The sequence below is a fragment of the Pelecanus crispus genome, chromosome 13 (genome assembly GCF_030463565.1).
Source record: "Pelecanus crispus isolate bPelCri1 chromosome 13, bPelCri1.pri, whole genome shotgun sequence".
NCBI classification, from domain to species: domain Eukaryota; kingdom Metazoa; phylum Chordata; class Aves; order Pelecaniformes; family Pelecanidae; genus Pelecanus; species Pelecanus crispus.
In genome coordinates, this window is record NC_134655.1 from 22,489,197 (window position 1) to 22,510,779 (window position 21,583).

A 21,583-nucleotide genomic window follows, 5' to 3' on the forward strand; every position below is an offset into this window, starting at 1 on the left:
CAAAATTAGGAAATGTGGTAGAGCTCCTGGGGAAAAAACCTTGTCCCTCTTCCAGTTTGAGAGATGTATTCTAGCTATGGCAGGTTTGAACGGCCTGGTTTTGTTCATTAATATTGGCATACTTCTGTTGGGTTTTTTTTGTCTTTACATGAAATGTGAGCGACATGACTTGATAAAGTGCAGAAGTTCTCTGAGTCTCGATTTTCTCAGTACCACTGAGTGCTGGGAGCACTGATCAGGGAGGTGGTGTGGGGTTCTCCCCATAGTACAACAGCAGAGGTCAGAACACCTGCAGCTTCATTATTCTTTTACACCTCTTGATAGATTTCCTGAGGACACTTTATTTTCAGGTTTAGGGTGGGACTTCTGGTCAAAACCAATGGCCAAGCACCACTGACAGTCGCTCTGTGGTGTGTATCTGGATTGTGGGACAGTCTGAGGTTCCAGCTCTGCCTGATTCAACCCGGGAATATAAAATCAGGGTCTCAAATCCCAGGTAAATTCTTAGCATCTGCATTTTTGATTTGTCATCTCTTCTGAGAGCTTCTTCTCATCCTAAATAAAAGTTAAGAATTTCAGTAATGCTTCCATTGTTAGTGAAAGTGCTCCCCAGACTTCCCAGCTGGGGAGCTTGATTGAAACAAAGATTCGTGGCCCTTTTCTTAGGGTATTTTGTATTTAATAGCTGACTCCCAAATTAATACCATAACCATCAAGCTAGTAAGAATGTGGAGCTTCCCTTTCAGTCTAAGGGTGTAATTTCACATAATTCTTCTCTGGGATAATGTCTCACAGTGCTAAAAATGGGTGGTTTTGTACTCTTTCGCTTCTCCCAGCTGTGCAATTCTTTCTGTCCTTCTCTCTTTCTTTCTTCTTGTGCTGATCATCTCTCACGTTTATTCAGAGGAACCAAGTTCAATTTGCTAACCTCACCAAAACTTTTGTCCTTTTTTTTTCTGGTTTTCTTTTTTTTGCCAGTTCACACTCATTGATCCTTCAGGTGGGTGCTTTTGGTTAAACGGTGGGAGTAAGAAGCTGGGGACGTGATCAGGAGAATGGGACTTTTCCAGCAGTGGCAAACCTAACTTGGGCTGTCTCATGAAACTGAACTGTAATCCCAAGTGAACAGTAGTGCTAGTAAGCTATTTGCATTTCTCTGAATGCATTTCTTTTCAGGAAAACCATGAGAAAAACTTCAGATTTTAGTATTATACAGTTGGAGAAGTTGGGGGTGAAATCTCTTTTTCCTGGCCCCAAATTCGCAGTGTCTCTAGTTATAATTTCTATCTTGAAAGTTCACTGACTGAGCAGAAATTACAAAAAAATAAATTTGATCTTCTAAATTTGTTTTATGCAATAAAGGAAAGTAACTTGAGACCTGTGGCTATAATTTGTGTATTTAAACTTGCTTTTCACAAGAAAAAAACTATCACTAGTAACAGACTCTACTGTGTGCAATAATTCATGCCTCAAAATAGGCATTTTGTCAATTTGACAACAAAAATGAGTAGAATGCAATAGAGACTTCAGCATACTTCTGTATGGCAGGGATGTGTGTTTTCCTGTAGAGAAATCTGTTCACTTCCTGAGCAGGTATCGGTATGTGAAGAAAACTTTCCTTTTTTCACGTGATGAGATGGAAAGCCAATAGGTACTCAGTGCAGTTTGCTGCTTGTGGGGTGAGGAAGTTTATTGATTAAATCCACTGGTTTGGGTTGCTGAATGTTGAGATCTTGCTTTGGTTTGGTTTTAGGTGTGCAGCAGGTGATAGCCAGAGCGGTGTAGAAAACTGTTTCACCGTATTTCTATGTGCATATCTGATCCTTTTCACAACCAGCACAAGCAGATGCAGAAGCTTATTTTTCGTTCTTTGGCACTTGTATCCTGCTCGCTTATGCCCTCGCATCCAGTACAGACATACTGTGGAGAAAGAATTGAGCAAGTCTTGTCTCTGATCATGACAATTGCCAGGAATAGTTAGGTGGTGCTTACGCTTCCAGTGTTAGAGCTGATGCTTCCACCAGATTAACTCTCTTTATCTTGAAATACTGAAGTTAATGTTTCCCCTTCAGTTCTTTTAGCTGTAGCTTAATGTGTTACTTGCAGGACAGGCTTTCCTGCATGTTTAAAACAGCAGTACATTTTAACCTGTGCACAGCTGCATTTTTCGAATATTTTTTCTCTCTACTGTCTTTTACACAAAACCATATACTGTCATTGTCACCTTCGGAAGTGTCCATAATAGCAAGCTTCTGTTGGAGTCTAATCCTGGTAGTCCTAATCTTTCTATCAGTGTCTTTCAAAAGCAGGTTTTGACATCAGATCTTGCTTTGTGCAGCTGGCAGAGGAGACATTAGTCCATAGATCTAAATACTTGACAAAATTATTTTGTAACTGTCTAACAGAAGGAGTTCTTCTTTTTTCTTCCTCTCTTCTAAATTCAAGAATTGGCAGTTTCTGTTCAAGGCAGTTTTGAAGGTCTTATCTCTCAGGTATTTCATTACAAAAGTTTAGCTGCGTACCTCAGTAATGGTTCTGCCTCCCAAAGTGCTAAATATTAAAAACTTAAATTTGGGAGAATTAGTCACAGCAGTGTCAATGAAATAAATCTTAAGGGTGACTACGGGACAGGAGGCACGATACAGTCTCAGGATTTTTGAGAAACCGGGGCTTTGGAATTGAGACTGGGGTTCTCATGTGTATTAGTGTATGAATCCCAAGCACGAGACACATGGATTTCCACCCTGTATTGTTCAGACTCTGCATAACCAGTAAACGATTTACATATTTGTAAACTTAGGTCTCAACTTGAACACGTAACATTTCATCAGATCTGCTTAAAAATGGAATTGCCTAATTTTTCTGCTTGCTTAATGCTTTGTTTTGTGTTTGTTGTCATTGTTGTTTGTTGTTTGCAGACGTGGGTTGGCAATAAACGAAGGAAGATGAGCAGCAAGAGTGCTGTAGAATCTGGAGGCACTCCCCCAGGGACTGTCCCTACTACTCCTTCAGTACCTTCAGAAGCAGCAGTTAGAAATGTGGTAAATATTGCTCGATCCCAAAGCCAGCAGTCTTCTTGGACCTCTTCTAATAACGATGTAATAGTTACTGGTATATACAGTCCTGCTAGTTCATCCGGTAGGCAAGGATCCACCAAACAGACGAACGCTTCAGTGACAGAAATACATAAAACCTCTATTCCGCGACTACCAGGAAAAAGCGATACAGAGTTTCAGCAGCAGCACATCCCTATCGGACGACAAGTACCACATTGTAAAAATGCTTCCCTATTGGTAGGGGAAAAGACTATTATTTTATCTAGGCAAACAAGCGTACTGAATTCTGCGAACTCCATATATAGTCACACGAAAAAAAGCTATGGTGGTTCGTCAGTCCAGACCGCGGAGTTGGTGTTACCTCAGAAACCGATGATATGCCACAGACCCTGTAAAGCTGAGCCCGTGGGATGTCAGAGGTTACAAAAACCGGAACATGCAGCTCTCGTATCGCATGTGCCCCCTGGACAAAGGGCTAATACCAGGGACCCTTCTTGTAGCACGCAAAACCTGGAAATCCGCGAGGTGTTTTCTCTGGCGGTTACAGATCAACCACAAAGAATTGTGGGAGGAAGCGCAGCGCAGAAGCATTGCTCGGTGGAAGGCAGCTGTCTGTCCATCGCGATGGAAACTGGAGACGTGGTTGACGAATACGCTAGAGAAGAAGAACTAGCATCCATGGGAGCACAAATACAAAGCTATTCAAGATACTGTGAAAGCAGTAGTTCTGCTCGAGTAGAGAACCAAAGCGCAGCCTTGTCTGGGCCAGGAAGAAATGTGAGCTGTAGTTCACAGATGGTGAATGCCAGGGACGTGCCTGACAGTATTCTGTATCATAACAGAGACTACCACTTGCCTGCACGGACCTCATTGCATACAACATCCAGTACATTATATAACAGTGCTAATCCATCAAGAAGTACCTTTTCTCCTCATTTTACATCTTCAAGTCAACTGAGGCTGTCACAAAACCAAAATAATTACCAGGTAATCCGTCAGTTTATCTCTGTCTTCAAACCTTGAAGACGAGGTTGTAGACAAGTACTGTTTTCTTTGAAAGTTGGTAGCTGGTACGCGATCGGTTCACCTTTCTGCAGGCTGTGCTCCATTTACCTCTTTCAGTAGAGAGAATTCCTTCTGAAACAAGCGTGCAGGTAAGACTGTAGTATGGTAGCACTCTTACCCGTATAGCTGAGCTGTGGCTGCAGCGGGTAGCCGTATATTAAAGATCAGTGTGGGCTTCATAGGTTCAATAGCTACATTTTGGCTACAAGAGGACCGTACCTATGACCGCGGATGCATGCTCAAGTCTGCGTCGTCCTGACGTGGCTTGCCAGCGCATGTCACGGCGATACCCTCGGTTGTTCCTCTGTAGGCGTACTTCGTGTGTGGCACAGGGCAGAACATGGGACCATGCCGTCGTTCGTGTGCTCTGCAGTTGCTTGCCCTTATTAATGTCCGCTGGGATGAGCTCTTCTGTCAGCACTGCCTGTACCCCCCCTGCAGTTGCCAATCTCTTGGACCTGTTTTCTGTTAGGGATTAGGATCTCCTGTGAGGTAGGTAAGATGATGGGAGACACTAAGTGAGCAAATATTCTTCCTCTCCCACAGCATCCAATTCAAATATCGGGTTTAGATTCAATCTCTTTATTTCCTCATCCTGTAATAGAGTCCCTTCAGTGATACTGAGAGGGGAAAATTAAATGCAGATAATTGAAGAACTGAAAGATGTTCAGAAGAAGCTACGACACTGACACGCTTACTTTTTTTTATTTTTTGTTATAGCTAGAGGAGGGATAGTAGTGCAGGAAACATACAAACTGATTTTTTTCATGGATTTTTATGCCCTCAGGCATGACATAGTCTAGAGACACTGAGATAAGTCTTAAGACTGACAGGATGTGAATCTGTGTGTGTTACCTTTGTGCATTTGCCTTTTTAATTTATCCTGAAAGTGAACCAGGTAAACAGCATACCATCTTTTCTTGTGCATTGCTCGCTAGTATAGGGAACAATACTTTGTGAAGCTTTTTTTTTTCTTTCTTTCTTTTTTCTGACTTGTTCCTCTCTCCTGTGAGGAGTTGAAAGAAAGCTTTTGAGTCCAAGTAAGTGCCGCTTTTCACCAGAATTATTGCTTTTCCTGATAAACCTGAGGTTCGAGGAGCATGCATACTCTGGAGTCGATTCTATGTAGTAGATGGGACATCTGCAGTTCTTATTTATGGGCTTTTCTAAGCTGAGCACTTCAGATGAGCTGTTCTTTCCCTTTCTCCCTTCTCTCAGCTAGTCTGTCAGTATTTGCTATTACTGTTCTTACTTGAGTTATAAAATTCATTAAATGCTGTTTACTTCTGACATCCCAGTTTCACAGGAGAAGGAAAGCTGTAAATGTGCACATCTGTTCCATAAAGGGCTGGTAAAGCTGCAAAAGTGCATACGGTAGAGTTAAGGAAAACATCTTAAGTTTCATGAAGTGAAATATATTATTGATACCTCCAGCTGTGTGCTCTTGGTACTTTATTTCACTCTTGAAAAAGCATCAGTGAGATTTATTTCTTAGTACTTCTTTGAATTTTTAAATGAAACTTGAAATAACTTTGATTTGGGATTTTTTGGGGGTAGGGGCAGAGTCTTTTTAAACAGCTAGAACAGTTCATGGTAGGTGACGCTTCATCTGTCCATGTGGTGTGATATGGATCAGAACAAGGAGATCTCTGTAACTTTGTTTTGGTTTTTCTTTTTTTTTCCCCTTGTTACAATAACATACCTATTTTTTTTTTTGTAAGTGAGGAATTCATCTGTACCCTGTTTGACTTCCATGCCTGTCTCAAGAGACCCTGTTCTTTGGATTTGGGAATGCACCTTGGATTGAGGGAGCTTCTGTTTCCTGTGGTATTCCTTGCCCTTCCACAGTTTTAAAGCTTGGAAAACCTGGACAGGTTGCTATTAATTCACTTATTGCTGTATTCATGCTGTGAACCTCTGAGATGACGCTTGTCAGTATTGGAGAATTTCTAAGGGAAGGCAGAAGCTGTGGGGTCAGTGCATCATGGCTCTGTGGAAGCTGCAGAGCAGTAGTGTCCTACAGCCTGGCCAGGTGCCGTAGCACCTTGAAGAAGTGACGGTGCTGATTTGTCCAGATCACTGCGTTCCTTGCTGAGAGTTTTTAGCGCGTTCCAGAACAATGGAGAAATAAGTTCTGTGTCTTAAGAGGTGTTAGTGTATGGCAGTGACACTTCCAACACTCGTTTATCACGTTGACAAGAAAAAGTCACTTACTGCCTTCAAAGTCATGTGTAACAAAGTGTACCCAGCTAGGCTGATAATGTATTTTGTCAAAATAATCGGTTCTGCACTATTTTAGCCCCCTCCTACCAGTCCTCCCTTTAAAATTAAGTCCAGTATGACTGCTATTTCACGTAGACACTCGCTTTATGTCTTAATAATATTTATATATTGAACTTCCAGGGGCACAGATTTTATAACAGGTGCTGTCTGAATTCTTCTAGACTTCTGCAGGATGACACTTCTTTTGTGCGTGGTCAGTTTCTGTTAATTTTATTGCCTGCGTTTAGCTAATTTATCCATCAGCATAGGAAAGAAAATCCTTAAACTTAGGGAAATCTTCCTAAATTTAATTTTGTTGCCTGTGTTTAGCTAATTTATCCATCAGCGTAGGAATGAAAATCCTTAAAATTAGGGAAATCTTCCTAAATTTAAAAATAGATTAAACCTGAGCTACATGATTATTGGAGTAGTTAAACATCCAAGCAGATGCTTCAAAGTCAGGACTGTGTGATTTGTGTTTTGATGGAGTAATTACTGTCGTATATTGGTGCGGTATCTAATTACCAATTAGTTATAGCTTCCTTACTGGTTCAATTAATCAAATTCATGTTAGTGTAACTTAAGAGTAAATTTAATAAAGTGATCAATTTTAATGCCTGAGCAGTTTCAGTAAACAAATTGTTCAACCTACTTACTTTTCTTATTTTGGCTTTAAGCGTATTGAACTAGAGAGGCTATTCTTGCTGGTCCTCAAGGCTGAATCGTGATTTAGTCTTGGTTTCCTCCCCCCCCCAACCCTAAGGGACAAAAATACTGTTGAAAGTATGTGTATTTTTAATTACTCTGTTAGACACACTGAAGCACAGTTTTGTGTTGAGCTCTGTCTTCTTCAAGGGAAAATCCTAAGCCTTGCAGCCAGTAGTACATCAGAATAGGATATAGATGTAATATATATTTATTTATTTTTAAGATTCACTTTAAGGATGCTGCTTTATATGAATGAGCTGCAAGTTTGCTTTATTTAAGGAAATGGGACTTTTTTCTTTTTTTTTTAAAAATGTGTCAAAGTGATTTGGTTACTTCCCTACAGACTTTTGAAGGCAAGAGGAGGACTTTCTTGCTGCTTTGGGCAGCACAGCTTTTTGCTAGGGCAAGCAACATGGTCTTCTCTGAAGAGACTTGACCAAAGTGTTTCCTGGCACTCATTCGTCTAACAGAAGCAGAGTTACCTTTCTCACAGGAGTTCCTCCGCTTTATTTCTGGGCTGAAGTACTTCCAGCCGCGTGAGCGGGGAGAACCTGTGGAGCTCTGGGGAGGGCAGCAGCTGTGAGCAGGCAACAAAACCACTGTGTATGGGCTCAAGTAATGCTGGGGCACAGCACCCAGCACTGGGTTGGGGCTCTTGGTTTGTTCCAGTGCACTGAATTTGGGGCTGTAAATCTACAGGTGAATTGGGAAAAGATTACGTAGGGGCCTCATACGGTGTAACCGCTTTAATTATGGTACAGCATTGGCAATACGCAAGCGTTGCAGTACCTCTAAACTTTCTCTAGCGTCTGCCAGAGTTGCCATTTCTGAGACAAGCATTTCAGGTTGTCATTTTTGCAACTCACGGTAGCTGTCCCAGTTGGACTAGGACTAGGGTTACACCTGTGGGTGCAGGATAGCTATGCATTTCACTCAGAAAAGAACCCCCCCTCAAAAAAAACCCCAACCCTTGTGCCTTTTTCATAGAGCCAGTTTAGAATACTCCCATGCATGTTGTCTTCCAAGTAGTTGTATGGAGATAAACTTGATTGTATTTGGCATCTTACCTGTCAGAACTCGTGTGCATTTGTCTTCCAAGTAACCATTAGTGCTCTGCCAGACTGATTGCTTTATTCACCTAGAAAAGCACTTTTTTTCCTGTAGCCCCACTTCAAGTTTGTGAAGAGAAGCCATCTGGGTGGATACCAAGGACGCGTTTACAGCGGATTCTGTGGTGTGAAGCTGTTGTGTGGGATATAGAATTGTAATAGACGTAACTGGCTTATACAGAATTTCTAAAATGCCTGTGTGCAACTAAGAAATTAATATTTTAGACAGAAAAGCTGATGCAGACTTGCCCTTAGGAGGGGAGGGTGTTCATTTCTAGCCCCCCTCAACTCGCCTTGTGCCGTAATGAGAAAGTGTCTGACCTTAGGTACCCTCCAAGCGCTTCCAGCTAAAAGCTTGAGGAATAAAACTCTCTTATGTGCGTGTACACTAGACAAACTGTCCCAGGTATTCCATATTTGGTAATGCTCATGCTGCAAGATTCATTAGTAGAGCGCTTCGCAAATACAAAAACTATTAGCGTGGTTTGATACAGTCAGCAGAAGCGTGTAGATAATTTTTCCTCACATATGTGGTGTGTGTAATGACTTGAGATTGATTAATCTCTCAAGAGCTATGTTTAGTCTCTCAAGCATTGCTTGTCTGCAGCAGAAGATGGACATGGAATCCTAAATAAGCCTAAAATATTCCAGGCTATGACACATTTCAGATGGCCAGGGAAAACAGCCCAAGATGATTATTTAATAAAGTCTGACCTCTGGGAATGATGGAGAGGCAATGGGAATCAAGGCAGCTAACCTTTGCCTTCATAGCCCTTCCCCTTCCTTCTCCGACCTGATGTCCCTAGTTTTTCTGCTGATATGCAAATCTTCAACATCTGATATCGAATAGCTCAGTTACTAACGTGATAGTAGTTTTTTCTGAAAGTTTAACTGATGTAATTGAAAAACACGTGACGGCAGTTGGCCCTTGTCTAACTCCAGTCTGCTTAATCTTACCAGTTTTGTGACAGATTGAAAGCGAAAACTTGTGTTCTGAAATAGAAATTTTGATAGCAAAAGTACAGAAACGCCCAAGTTGCCATCGTGTTACGTTACCCTCACCCAAAGAAACAGAGTTTTGGTTTTAGTCTTATAACAGCAAGGCTAAGTGTGACTTTGTTTTGCTTTTAAATCTTAACCTGTTTTAAAGACGTTCTTATCAGAATTGAGTGCACAATATTGAAGTCTTGTGAAAGCTGCTCAGTACTAGCTCTCATAGCAACCTAAGCTGTTGTTGTTTTCTGTTTTGTTTCCTCCTTCCCCCCTACAGATTTCAGGAAGCCTTACTGTGCCTTGGATTACAGGTTGTTCCAGAAAAAGAGCAGTAAGTATATTTCCATTTCAGTATCTAATGCATCAAGTGAAGGAACGAAACGTTTATAACAATGCCTTTTTGAAAATGTCGGTTCTGTTTACCTTCTGCGGGGTTTTTTCCCTTTATACTTTGACTAATACAAACATTATCTGCAGATACAATGTTTCAGCTAGCAAAGTTGATGTATCTTTTTAAAAGTAGGTCAAGGTCATAATCCTGTGTTAAGTAATGTGATGCCCAGGTGTATGAATTGTGCTGGTAGCTGAAATACGACGTCTGAAATGATAAGGACTGAGAGTCTAGAGCTCAGAATACGCTTTTTATATTGAAAGTGAAATGGTTGTTAACTGAGGCAACTGAATGCTTAGGAGAGTAACTCCCTCTTCAGCTACACTGCACATGCACAGAATTAGTCCATCCTATCTGTAGTAACTTTATCAAGTCTAATTTTATCCACATATATGTCATTTCACATTAGGCAGAATCAGCCAGGTTGGTGTCCTCAATTCACAAGCGACTCCAAACCATAACACAAGGTATGAAACAGCTTTTATCAGGAAAATACCTCCATCCAACTCTTTTGATTACTGCTCAGCATTTCCGTTCAAGAGTAGTCTGCTAGCTTCTCTTTGAAGGGCATGTCGATTCTGCTTGCTTACTGTGAAAATACACCCTAAACCTGCAGGTTGGATGGTACAACCAAGCTTTCAAGAGGCTGTTACGTATTAGTCCAGCTATATCAGAAGCAATAACTAGGGAGATGGCTGTCATGATGACCAAACGTATCCCACCAAACCCCGCAAAGCACTGAGCGGTCAGTGTCATGTGTGCTGCTTTGGCAATGATGTCTAGGTAGTGGAAGAATCTTTCCTTGCCGCCTTCTCCCTGTACTGTTTTCTTCTTTTATTATTTTTGGTTCTGCTGCTTAGTCTTCAAAAGGTGTGAGTTTGGTAGCATCTCCTGTATAAGTAGGAATCTAAGGACCATCACATTAATTGTTTTTTCTCTCAGACTTTTGCTAGGTCTCGACTGTAGCACGCTTCTAGTTTCTGCAGAGACTTTGGTAGTATCACTTCTATTTATACAGAGAGCACTTTATAAGAACATCTCCCAGAGGAGCCAGTACTTTTATACAAATCCTATTGTTGCTCATTCCATCTTTTTTTTTTATCTTTTTTCCTAAGTCCTAGTTCTCTTGAGTAGGGTTTTTTAAATGTAGCCCTTTTCTGGAAGGCACCCTCCCTCTACCGCTTAATGACCTTTTAAAACATCAAGCAGCTGGTGAGTGTCCTAGAGTACAGTTTCACTTTTGACTGAGCTGATTTCACAGCACATCACTGTTGAAAGGGGGAGGTTTTTTCCCCCCCTCTCCCTACTGGTGCACTGCCACCCCATCCGCAGCACTGGTGCTAGTGTCAGATGGCAAGGTAATCCCGGTCAAGTGTCTGATCTGTCAGACACATATTCTTCTGCTGCATTTGTCTTTCTGCTGTCTTTAGTGAGTTGGATGTAGGGATCGGATGAGTGCCAGAGCCAGCTCAAAGTAGGCAGCAGGAGCACGTGGCTGGGAGCAATGAAGAGAGTGGGGCAGAGGGGCATAGACGGGTTGCTGAGGCATGGTGGTCCTGCTAGATATCTGGCACAGGCTGTAGAAGACATTTCTGCAGTAAGTTTTAAACCTTCAAGGATGTGGAAATGCCTCTTTATTAAGGATGGTCATTAGGGATTTCTTTTTTCCTTAGATCTTTACTCCTGTGTCTTTTTTAATCAATAAAATGCATAACCCCCCTTGGTTAATACAGTCCAGTTTGACAACATCTGTTTCCAGATTTGTGGATGTACTTTCTCCAATGTGACTGCATAATTAGCCTGCTTAAGGAGACAAGTTTAGGAGTTGGCACTCTAAAACTGCTATGTACACACAGGTGTAAGACAACAAAAAGAGAGAAAAAGCTCCTACTTCCTAGGAAACTTCAGTTCAAATGTGAAATTCTTTTCAAGAAAGAGCGTGAGGGAACAGAAATAGAATGGATAGATTTGTAGAACAGCGATTATGGCAATTACTGCCATTCAAACAGTAAAAAGGCTAATCTATTTTGTTTAAAATGGAGAAGATCGTCTTTTAGATGCTCTGAATTTTTAATCTTTTGCCTTGATGTTTTGTTTTCCTTGCCCTGTCCTTCAACTGCATCAAGAGAGCAATAAAACTGTGCAGTTCTGCAGAAACCCTTTCTAGTCTGCTCAGCTATGCTGTAAGGTGACGTAATCCTGACTGCTAATGAATATTAGTCTAGAAATGTCACCCTCTCAGTTATTCATGAGAATGTCTTTGGAAATTAGGGAGTTCTGTATTCTGTCATGGTGTGTGTGCAATGCATTGGCCTTTACGAATGCACTGATTTTTTGGTTTTTCACAGGGTGGTGGAAGGATAACAAATATTCAAAAATAGGAATGAAGATAGCCGAAACCAGGACACTGGTTAAAGAGAATTAAAAGGGGGAAAAACATCTTCACTTTTGTCATTGCATTTAAGTCTTGAGTGTACTAACTGTGCTTAAGTCATGTGTCATCTGATGTCTTAGCAGAATGGCTGGTGTTTATAGTACCTATAACTTAGTATGCTAACTATGAAAAACATTGTCACAGAGGTGTTGACTCTGGGTAAGCTGTGCCTGGCTTAGCTGTGGAGTTTTATTTTTTGAGGAGAGCGGGGATTTGGCTTTGGTTCTCTTTTTTTCCTTTTTTTAATTTGCAATTAGAAATAGTTTTAGTGGTCTTAATATCAAGTCTGAAACACAAAGTCATTAAGATAACAGGTTAAGGTCTTAAAATTATTTCTGCCCATCACCCTTCAGAAGCAGACATGGGAAATCCACGGTATGTAGCCTGTGTATTTTGGATGGGATTTTAAGTTCTCTTTCCTGTTAATGTCTGGGCTAGTTCTTGTGAGGTTTCAAGGGAACGCTGCCCTCAGTGGAGAAACTCGGAGGGGAGCTGGTCTTGCATTTTCCACCCACCTGGTGCAACAACACTGCATTGTAGTGAGGGCTTTGATACCTTCTTGGGTAGCGTACTTCTGCACTGTGGTGGAACCTCTACTGCAGGTAGGTTAGCTGAACCTGCCTGGAGCTTCAGCTTGGGGTCTCTGGCCTCTCAGTCTGGCATATATATTTTGGGAGAAAATATCTGAAATAAGTGGAGTGCTCCTGTTCCAGATTTTGATTTTTTTAAATTGCTCTTTCAACGTTGCCTATTTCAATAAAATTCTGGAGATTGTGGCATTAAAGTGCTCCTCTGAGTCCTGCCTGTCACAGAAGGAGTACAGTAGATGTACTTTGAACCAGCTAAAGGAGCTGATCTAACCCCAGGTCGGTGTGAGACCTGGCACATCTGTGGGCACGGGGAAGGCAGCTGGATTGTGTGGCCCGGACTAGGTGGGGGAGATACATCAGTATAACTACTAAAGAAAATACCTCACTGGACTGTGGTCTAAAAATTGTATGAAAACTGTCTGCTGCCACAGTAAGCCTACATGCGCTGGAGAAAAAGATGTTTAGAGCAGTTTTTAAAGTAAAAAGAGCACCCATAGGGATGAAACCTACCTAAAGTCAAACGGCACTTCAGTGGTGCCTTTTGTTTTAAAGCTATACTAATATTAACTTGCGAAGTTCCTTTCACCTATTCACGTTCCTCTCCTCTCCTAGAAGAGCAGAGGGATGAAAACTGTATTTTAGTTAAGTTGGTTAGAGCATGTCTGAGTAAGAAAGTCAGAGTATTCAGCAAGAGAGACTGGCAAGCCAACCTGAAGATCTCCACAGGACTGAATTGTGAATGCTGTCCTTGTGCGTACCTTTTCTTCCATGTAATTTGGATAACCGGTTAATGGTTTTCCTCCTGTGAAATATTTCACCACATATCTCAAGGTATTTCACTTTGTTAATGTTTACATGAGATGATAATAACATGCGTAGTGTGTCGTGACCTTCTCGCTGTGAACAGCACCTCTTCACTACTGCCAACACCAATCCTTCAGTTAATGCAAAGGGAAGGCAAGTCTTATCATTGTTTCAGACAAAATACATCTTTTTATTATATGGCACGCTGCACCAAAGTTTCACAGATCACCTAGGCTTATCGTAGGCTGTGATCCTGCAGGCTGGAAGGAACGTCCTATCTGGGCAGGAATGGGAAAAGTAGGCTTTCTAGTCAAATATGAGGAAGACGTTAATAGATTAAGTAAGAATCATGATAATTAGTTTCTAAAAATCAGTTTACTTAGAGGCTGGACGTTCACTATTTAACAAACTAGTTCAAAATCTCAGGGTGAGTTGTCAATTTGTGTGGAGCGGAGGTAGGTGTTAGAAATTGTGGAGTAAGATGACTGGAGTTTAGTGTGTAATTTTTGGCTAGGCTATTCTATTGCACTGATCTCTCTCTTTTTTTTTTCTCTCTTTTTTCTTATTCTTAGCTGTGTTTGGTTTAGAAACATATTAACAGAATATATGTCATTTTGGCTGAGTGTTGAAGCAGTTACAGCTCTTTTCCAGCTGTGGTACTATGAAATATTTATCAGTCCTCCTTCCATCAGAGCAAACTTCAAGCTTACCCAACCAGTGGGAAAAGATGCAAAAAGTCTCTCTTCCAGAGATCCAGCAGTCTGTGCACTAGCAGTATGTTAGCAGTAATAGTTTAAGGGTGCCTTCAGATGCCGTTTGGCTTGCAGCCCCTTTCCAAACACCTTTTTGCCTGAAGGCTGTGCAGCTTGCTGCTCTATTTTCTGCTCTATGAATGAAGCTGGCAGAAGCAACTCACTCCTAACCATTTGCTTTGCTAGGGGCCTTCAGGTACATTTCTGCGTCCCAAGGAGAGTGAAGGTACCTTGTGATGGGTACTTACCTGCTCATGTGATGAGAAGGGAACTGTCAAGACTTGGGGAAAGGCAGTCTCCAGATACAGCTCTCTGAATCGCTCCAGTAGTTATAGCTACCAGCTGCCTTTTATTTTTTTCCCCTGGGGAGAATTGTGTATGGCCTGGGAATTGTTGGGGCTTTACTGGGTGGAAGTGCATGCAGCATACTTGTCTGCAGAAAGCACGCTTCTTTCAAAGATGCTTCCAGCTGCACTGTTCCTGCATGGGCAGCGACGCTGTGTGTGCACATCGGTGGCTGGCCAGAGCAGCAGGAGTGGTTCAGTAGCAGGAGACTGGGTATCACTGAAACAGGGGACAGCTTTGTGACAGTCGGGAAACCTCAACTTAAAACCTCAAACTGGAGGAACGTGTCATCTGGCGCAGCTTTAATGAGGTTAAATATTCTGGTGGCGTTAAGGGAAAATACAGACCTTCAGAATTTTGGAGTGAAGTGACAATAAAGCAGATTCGGTACTCTCAAGTCATGCGTATGACTGAAGGCTGACCTGTCCTTTCTATAAAGAAGTAAACTGTATTACTTATTGGACAAGAAGATACGAAGTTTCCTAAGGAGTAAGAGACTTGAGGCGTATAGGGCAGTGAAATTGAGAAATAATAAACTGAAGAGTAAGAATAATATTAAATGGTGCAGATGAGAAAGGGTGAACATACATATAATGATTGATTCAGAAATAACTATTACTATGTACAAATAAGATCTTGAGATATGAATTGATAATCCTCTGAAAAATCAGTTAGACATTAAGTAGCGTCAAAAGTTCGGAGTGCTGCATGCCGGCGTCATTAGGAATGGGGGAGAAAGCAAAATAACACTATGCTCATAGAGAAGAATCTAGGATTTGTTCATCCCTCGAATGCTGTGTGCACTTCTCATCTTCCCATTCCTCCCAAAATATAACAGGGAAGCAGTAAGAGTGATCAAAGGCAGGGAGCAGCCATATAAGTGAACAACCAAGTGGGCTGTATATCTTCAGACTTGAAAAGACATGACTGGGAGGGAGTGGAGGATTGTGGTGGAGATCTTAAAAAATATGAGAAGTGTGAAAAAGCAGATACGGACTCATTTGTTCCAGTATGAGTGGGTATCAAATGAAGCTAGCCTTAGACAGGCTCAAAAGGAGATTGGACATGTTTATTTAGAATAACTTCAAGTAAGAAGTGTGTCCAATTTCTAAGATACTGGGGTGCTAGAGAGTATTGGAGGGAAGTGTCGCTGTTTGTCCTATTCTACTTTTTAGTAAACTCTAAATAACCTTGAAAATGTGCAAAACAAATATTACTCTCTGAGATTCTTGCTGTTTCTCCATGATGGAGTGTCTGAGTGGTAGTGACTAAAATTTGTTGCGAGAGGTTTGTTTGCTAGAAATAACCGTTGCCTTGGAACATTTCATCACAGAGCATCAGAACTGAACTGTTGATTTAATATGATTTCCGTGCAATTTAAATAAACATAACTTTTTGTTAACGACATACGGTGCTCAGCTGCAGCATAAATGCAATAGTTATCACATTTATTATTACTAGTTCTTTCATTTTTTAACATGTCTTTTATTAACAATCTGAAGATTGTGTGTAGCTTTTGTGCGCGTGGCCTGAAACATTTTCAACGGATGCATAAAAACTGATCTAAAAAAGCAGGCTCTAATAAAAGGCAGGATAAGGACACTCCACTGCAATGCAATTATTCGTACCAATTATAGACACTAGATTTGCACCACAAATATTGCACGCACACTGGGTATTATGAGGGGCTCGGCAAAGTGCCAGGAATGCCTGTAATAAACTGGGTCATCTCCTATAAGAATGTTGTTATTACACTTGAGAGGTCAGGGGATAAGCAGGGTTTAACCCTGCGCTCGGCAGAACTGCTGATTCAATTTGCTCGCGAGGATTGCTTTTCGTTGTGAGTTGATAGTCTGTTTTCTGCTGGAAGAAGCTTCGCTCTGCTTTTCACATTATGGACAACAGAAGTGGTAAATGTAAAGAATTCAGCAAACAGTTAATAATGCTGAAGATGAAGCCAAGCCTCGAATCAGCGAGCAGTGGATCTGAAGAGAGGAAATGAGAATTGCGTTCATAATAGTTGTAATGAAGTAAAAATATGAACTGAATTACTGGCTTGTCTTCCACTATGGAAAGTATTGTCCTAAATATGAAGCTTTTCAATATTATCTTTTGATATTTTTTTCCTATGCTAACTGATGCATAACCGTCAATGTTACGATATTTGTAAGACTGTTTTTTTTCTCGTTTCCTCAGTTCCTCTGATGATACTAAGCATGAGAAAGTTATTAACTAAATTGGCGGAAGTGTAGTTATATGTTCAGTGTCGAAATTCTACTCTTTATTCTCTCACAAAGGACACTGGCTTTTGTAAAAGCGTTTTGTAATTTTTTGAGCAGCTTGTAATGCAGGAATCAAACGAACGTATAATCTTTGTCAAGGGGATGATCCTCTAATTGAATGTAGTTTGTGATTTCTCTAAGAAATTAATGAACAGGCACATGGCACCGTCAGTTCTACAGAGGTAGTTAGCCTGGATGTAAATTTTGGACAAGGTGAAGCGTTACTTGCACCTAGCGAGCGTAAGGCTTGAGGCTGACCCCGTTAGAGGCGGTGCAGTGGGAGCAGCGAAGTGCGCGATCTTCCTTCGCCCTCTGAGGTAGCGTGCAGCGGCTCACACTCGCTGTGCGTGAGCGTGCAGGCAGGCGGCTCCCGCGGCTCACGTCACGTGCAGCAAGCTGCTACCCTCTTAGCAACGTCTTTGTGAATCGGAGCCCTTAAATGTCGAGAATCTTTCTTTTGGGGCACTGGTAAAATTTCAAGTCCTGTAACTTGATAGGTTCTGTCTTCCGTCGCTGCAAATACCGACCGGCTGTATCGCAGTCACCTCTTACGCTGCCAGAACGTACCTTCCTGAAGGCAGCGCTTTCCGCTTTTCAGGGGCTCAACGCCTACCTGCTTGGCTGCGTTCAGTAGGTTACTCAGTGCTGATCTCGGTGGAAAAAAACGGCAAAAATGAAATACTCCAAAGTAGGAAAGTTCAAGAGGGATGAGAAGTCCTATTTGGAGAACACGCTGAGTTTGCTAGGGTGGATTGAGCCAGGCATCTCGGTAAGGCTGCTCTCCTCAACCCTGAGGGGGACTTGACTTTTCATACCATCTTCTATTTACGTGCGCTTGTTTTTCCCCTCAGTTTTGTTCCTGCTTTCTGGACTCTTTCATGTGGTATTCATTGTGGGTTTTTTGTTTTTTCTTTTGTATCAGTTGACTGAAAAAACTTGTTCTTCATTTCCTTCTCTGACCTGCGATCGGTATCAGCGTGATTCATGTGCTGCTGCATGAGCTCTTCAGGAGCAAGTGAAAGCATAAAGTACCTGGAGTGGCAGTAACTGCAACAGAACAAAAAAGCAAAAATACATATTGCCATGTGAAGCACTAGGGATTGTTTTTGACAAGGAGGTAAAACAAAAACTTTACGTTCTTTATTTTTTCCCTCTCCACTTCCACAGTAAGTGGCTGCAAAAGACTTCTTTGGGAATGTAGCTACAGGAGAGTTCCTGCAACTTCAAACATCTAGTTTGATCTAAGCTGTTGAGACTGTCTCTACAGCCCTGGTCTTGTAGCAAAATTACATAGCAGTTGTGAGGTGAAAACCATCGAATAGTGATTGATCGAATAAGAATTTTATTAAAGTATTCGTAGTAGATCATCAGAATTAACACCCATCCCCCTAAAATGCAAAAGATATGGCACTGCTTTTTCAAGTACATTTTTGGAGGCCAGGTGGTTTGGCTAAACACTGCTTTCTCCACTTCAAATCCTTGTACTGAGTCAGTAAACGCTGAGCAGCCTCTGCGTCCTTCCCGCAGTACCATCCCTTTGGTCACTCTATCCCTAGTGAGTTATTGCACGTCTTTTGTCTAACGTGGGATCCGTTTGCGTATCACAAATAGAAAGCTCTTCTTAGCGAGTATTCTTGCCCTGTTTCCTCTCAATGGAAGAAGCATTTTCTTAGGTAACTGGAAAATCACGTGGCAAGCAGAAATCTGAACGTCCTCCAGCATCAGCTCTACTTTCTTTGGGTTTTGTTCTAATTTGGCCACGGCAACAAACTAGGTGAGAGAAGACGATGCTAACGGGGGTTACTGCCGTACATTTGTGGTAATATTAGGCAGCCTGGCTTTTGCTCCTCTCATTTCACCCGTCTGCTGGGGAGGGGGAATTTCCACGGCATGGTCCAGGGGGTTTCTTTAAGCTGTGCCTATAAAATATGAAGAAATTTTCTATTTTATTCTCCTGATAAGTGCAGATCGCAGCAGGCTGCGTGAGCGGTGGCTTGTTGCAGCAGGGTTGTCAGTGTGAACTCTCCAGAACCAACAGCGAATGTTACTTATTTATGTATGTTTGAAAAATGCTCAGTGTACTTTAGAAGGAGAAGTCGCCCTGAGCATTGAGGAAAGCGGGATAGGGCAGAGTGACTTGTTTCTCGGTGTAGTTTGAGTGTTGCTATCACACTTTTTTCTGCCTTCCCTTTCCTCAGCGTTTGGCTGCCGCTCCCCGACTGCAGAGCAAGAGCTCATCCCATCGCTTTCAGAAGTTGCAGTCTATTTTGCCAACAGCTATAAAAGGAGATACGGCTGCAACGATTCAGGAGATAACTATACTTTTGTTCTTTGAAAATGGCTCGTAGGCAGGAGGAGCTCAGCTCAGGCATACAGGGGAAAACTGGCATCTGCTGCGGGTGAATGGGCACCAGGGATTTAGCTTTGCTCAGCAGAGTGCTCTTGAGGTGAAGCCCACTTACTGCACTCCGCTTCTCATCCTAGAGCAGCCTCCAAACGTGCCAACTGGATTCCTTGTAGACTAAAATAGCCTGCAGCGTGCCGTCTGGGAGTGCATCTCGTGTGCCGCGGCTGCTGATAGCTGCTTGGTGTGCAGGACCGGAGGAGAGCCGCTCCCGGGCAGCGTGCGTGGCGCTCTCCGCACCACCGGCCTCGCTCCGCAGGGAGCTGCCGGGGCCCTGCGCTCCCGGCGTGAGATGGCGGCTGATGGATGGGCTGGGTGGGAGCAGCTTCTCTGCCTCTGTACTTGAATGTGTGAAACGATAGCCAAGAAAAAAATCTGAGTGCCTGGTAGCAGTTAATAATGGGCTATATTTGAATATAACTGCTACATTTTTTTTACTGGACCACCTGGGATTATTTTAAGGAGACAAGGTTTTGAAACCCCTATTTTATATTCATGTATTAAGGACACTCTAGTGCTTCTAACATTTTGAAAGAGAGTAATTTTTTAAAAGAAGAAAATTGCAAGGATTACCATATTCTGAAGATTAACAAAAATTAAAATTGGTAATTGTGCAAGATTGTCAAATTATTCTAGTTCTGCAAAATTTCTTTTTGCTCTGTTTAAAAGTTACTTCATTCTAACTCTTAACAATTTTTAGATGGGCAAACCCCGATTTCAGCTATTGAAATAATGATTATGTCTTACAAAATTCAACTGTTGAAATAATGACAAATTTGGCCCACGTGGCTACGACTTACTAGTGCAGACTTTATTGTTGCATTTATGTACTCCTCATAGCAGGAGAGATGGCAAACATGGGTTGGTATAGAGAAACTGTAGATTTTGGTTAAAATTCTGGGCTAAAAGCTTTTGATAAAGCTTGTAAGTTCTACTAGCGAATGATGCTGAATGCCCACAACGGTTCAAGAAGTGGCAGTATGTCTAGGATTTGTTTTCCAGTGTTGCTCCTTTTATCAGTAATCCACTATCACATATTTTGATAAATGTACACAAAGAGTTAGGGAACTCGCAAATAAGCAGTGGAACCAATTTAAACTCTGAAGCTTACCAAATAAACATTAAAGTATTCCCTTAGGAACTCAGAATCCTTTGAATTATGCATGTATTGTAGTTTGCAGTAAGATAAAAGAACTTTAGGTGGGGGAGGGTGAGAAACTTGAAAAGCCTTAAGGAATAATTTGCATAAATTGGGTGGAGAGAGTAAACAGCACAAGGGGAAAAAAGTTGTTTTCAGTAAGGCCTTATAGAATGAGATAAAACAAATCAAAAAAATCAGGTGGAGTTGAAACAAAGCTGAAGTGCTTTAAACTTGCGTTAGAACTGCCATTGCCTTTAAAGCAAATCCCAGGGAACTCTGTACTGCCCTGGATAAAAAAAGAACTGACTTAAAAACCCCAGGTTCTTAAGGGAGAGTTAAAAGGGGAGAAGAGCCATGGAGACGGTATAACATGTGTGTCTTACTGTATGCAAGACCTCTGGAAATTAGATGAACGGCATAAGCAGAATTTTTAAAAATCTAACAGTATTTTTTTTATCTTACAGTTACAGGACCGCACACAATTTAGTGACCGAGACTTAGCTACCCTAAAGAAATACTGGGACAATGGCATGACCAGCCTGGGCTCAGTCTGCAGAGAGAAAATTGAAGCTGTGGCTGCAGAATTAAATGTTGACTGTGAAATAGTGCGGGTAAGAAATCTAGAGTCTTCCCCTATCTTGTCGCAGAAGCAAAAAATAGGACAGATGAAAGCCTTTAAAAATTTCATGAGGAAGCTTGAAATAGATTTCACGTATTACATAATGAATGACCATGTTGGGAAGTGCTCTCTTGCTCTTTCTGCAGTCTATATATAGGAAAAAGCCCTCAGGTAAGAGTCTTAACTGATCGGCAGCAGGAGTAGCACTACGAGCCATTTGACATGCTTTAGACTTGAGTAAGATTTTAAGTAAAAGTGTTACATTTTTTAGGGATATCCTAGAAGACTGAAAAGTGCTATTTATATTGCTACTGAGAAACAAAAAAGCCTTTCTAAAGATACAGGGAAAATAATTCTCATTAATGCTTATGTGAAAAAAATAAACATATGAAAGAAAATGCACAAAAATAGGAAAAAAATATTTTTCAAGACTGTCTTGAAGCCAGATTGAGATGTTATAGAGTGCAAAGGGTACTGTGAAGAATTCTGGGTCACTTCAATTTGATAGTCCGTATAGGTGTCGTTGAGGAAGGATTTCTTTAGAAAGTACAGGTTTGGTGTAGATAACCTGATTCATGAGAACCGCTCCACGTCATCTCTTCCAGAGGCTGGGAAGTTTGGTACAGTG

The 21,583-nt window shown here is 41.6% G+C and overlaps 1 protein-coding gene across 1 annotated transcript in view; it reads left to right on the forward strand.

Moving 5' to 3' along the window:
• The window catches only part of HDX (highly divergent homeobox), a 44,089-nt gene that overhangs the window by 6,675 nt on the left and 15,831 nt on the right, over window positions 1-21,583 (forward strand). The window contains exons 3-5 of the mRNA XM_075720764.1: window positions 2,919-4,043; window positions 9,471-9,524; window positions 20,801-20,947. Of these exons, the coding sequence (XP_075576879.1) occupies window positions 2,919-4,043; window positions 9,471-9,524; window positions 20,801-20,947 (1,326 nt within the window). The remainder of the gene's footprint in view (window positions 1-2,918; window positions 4,044-9,470; window positions 9,525-20,800; window positions 20,948-21,583) is intronic.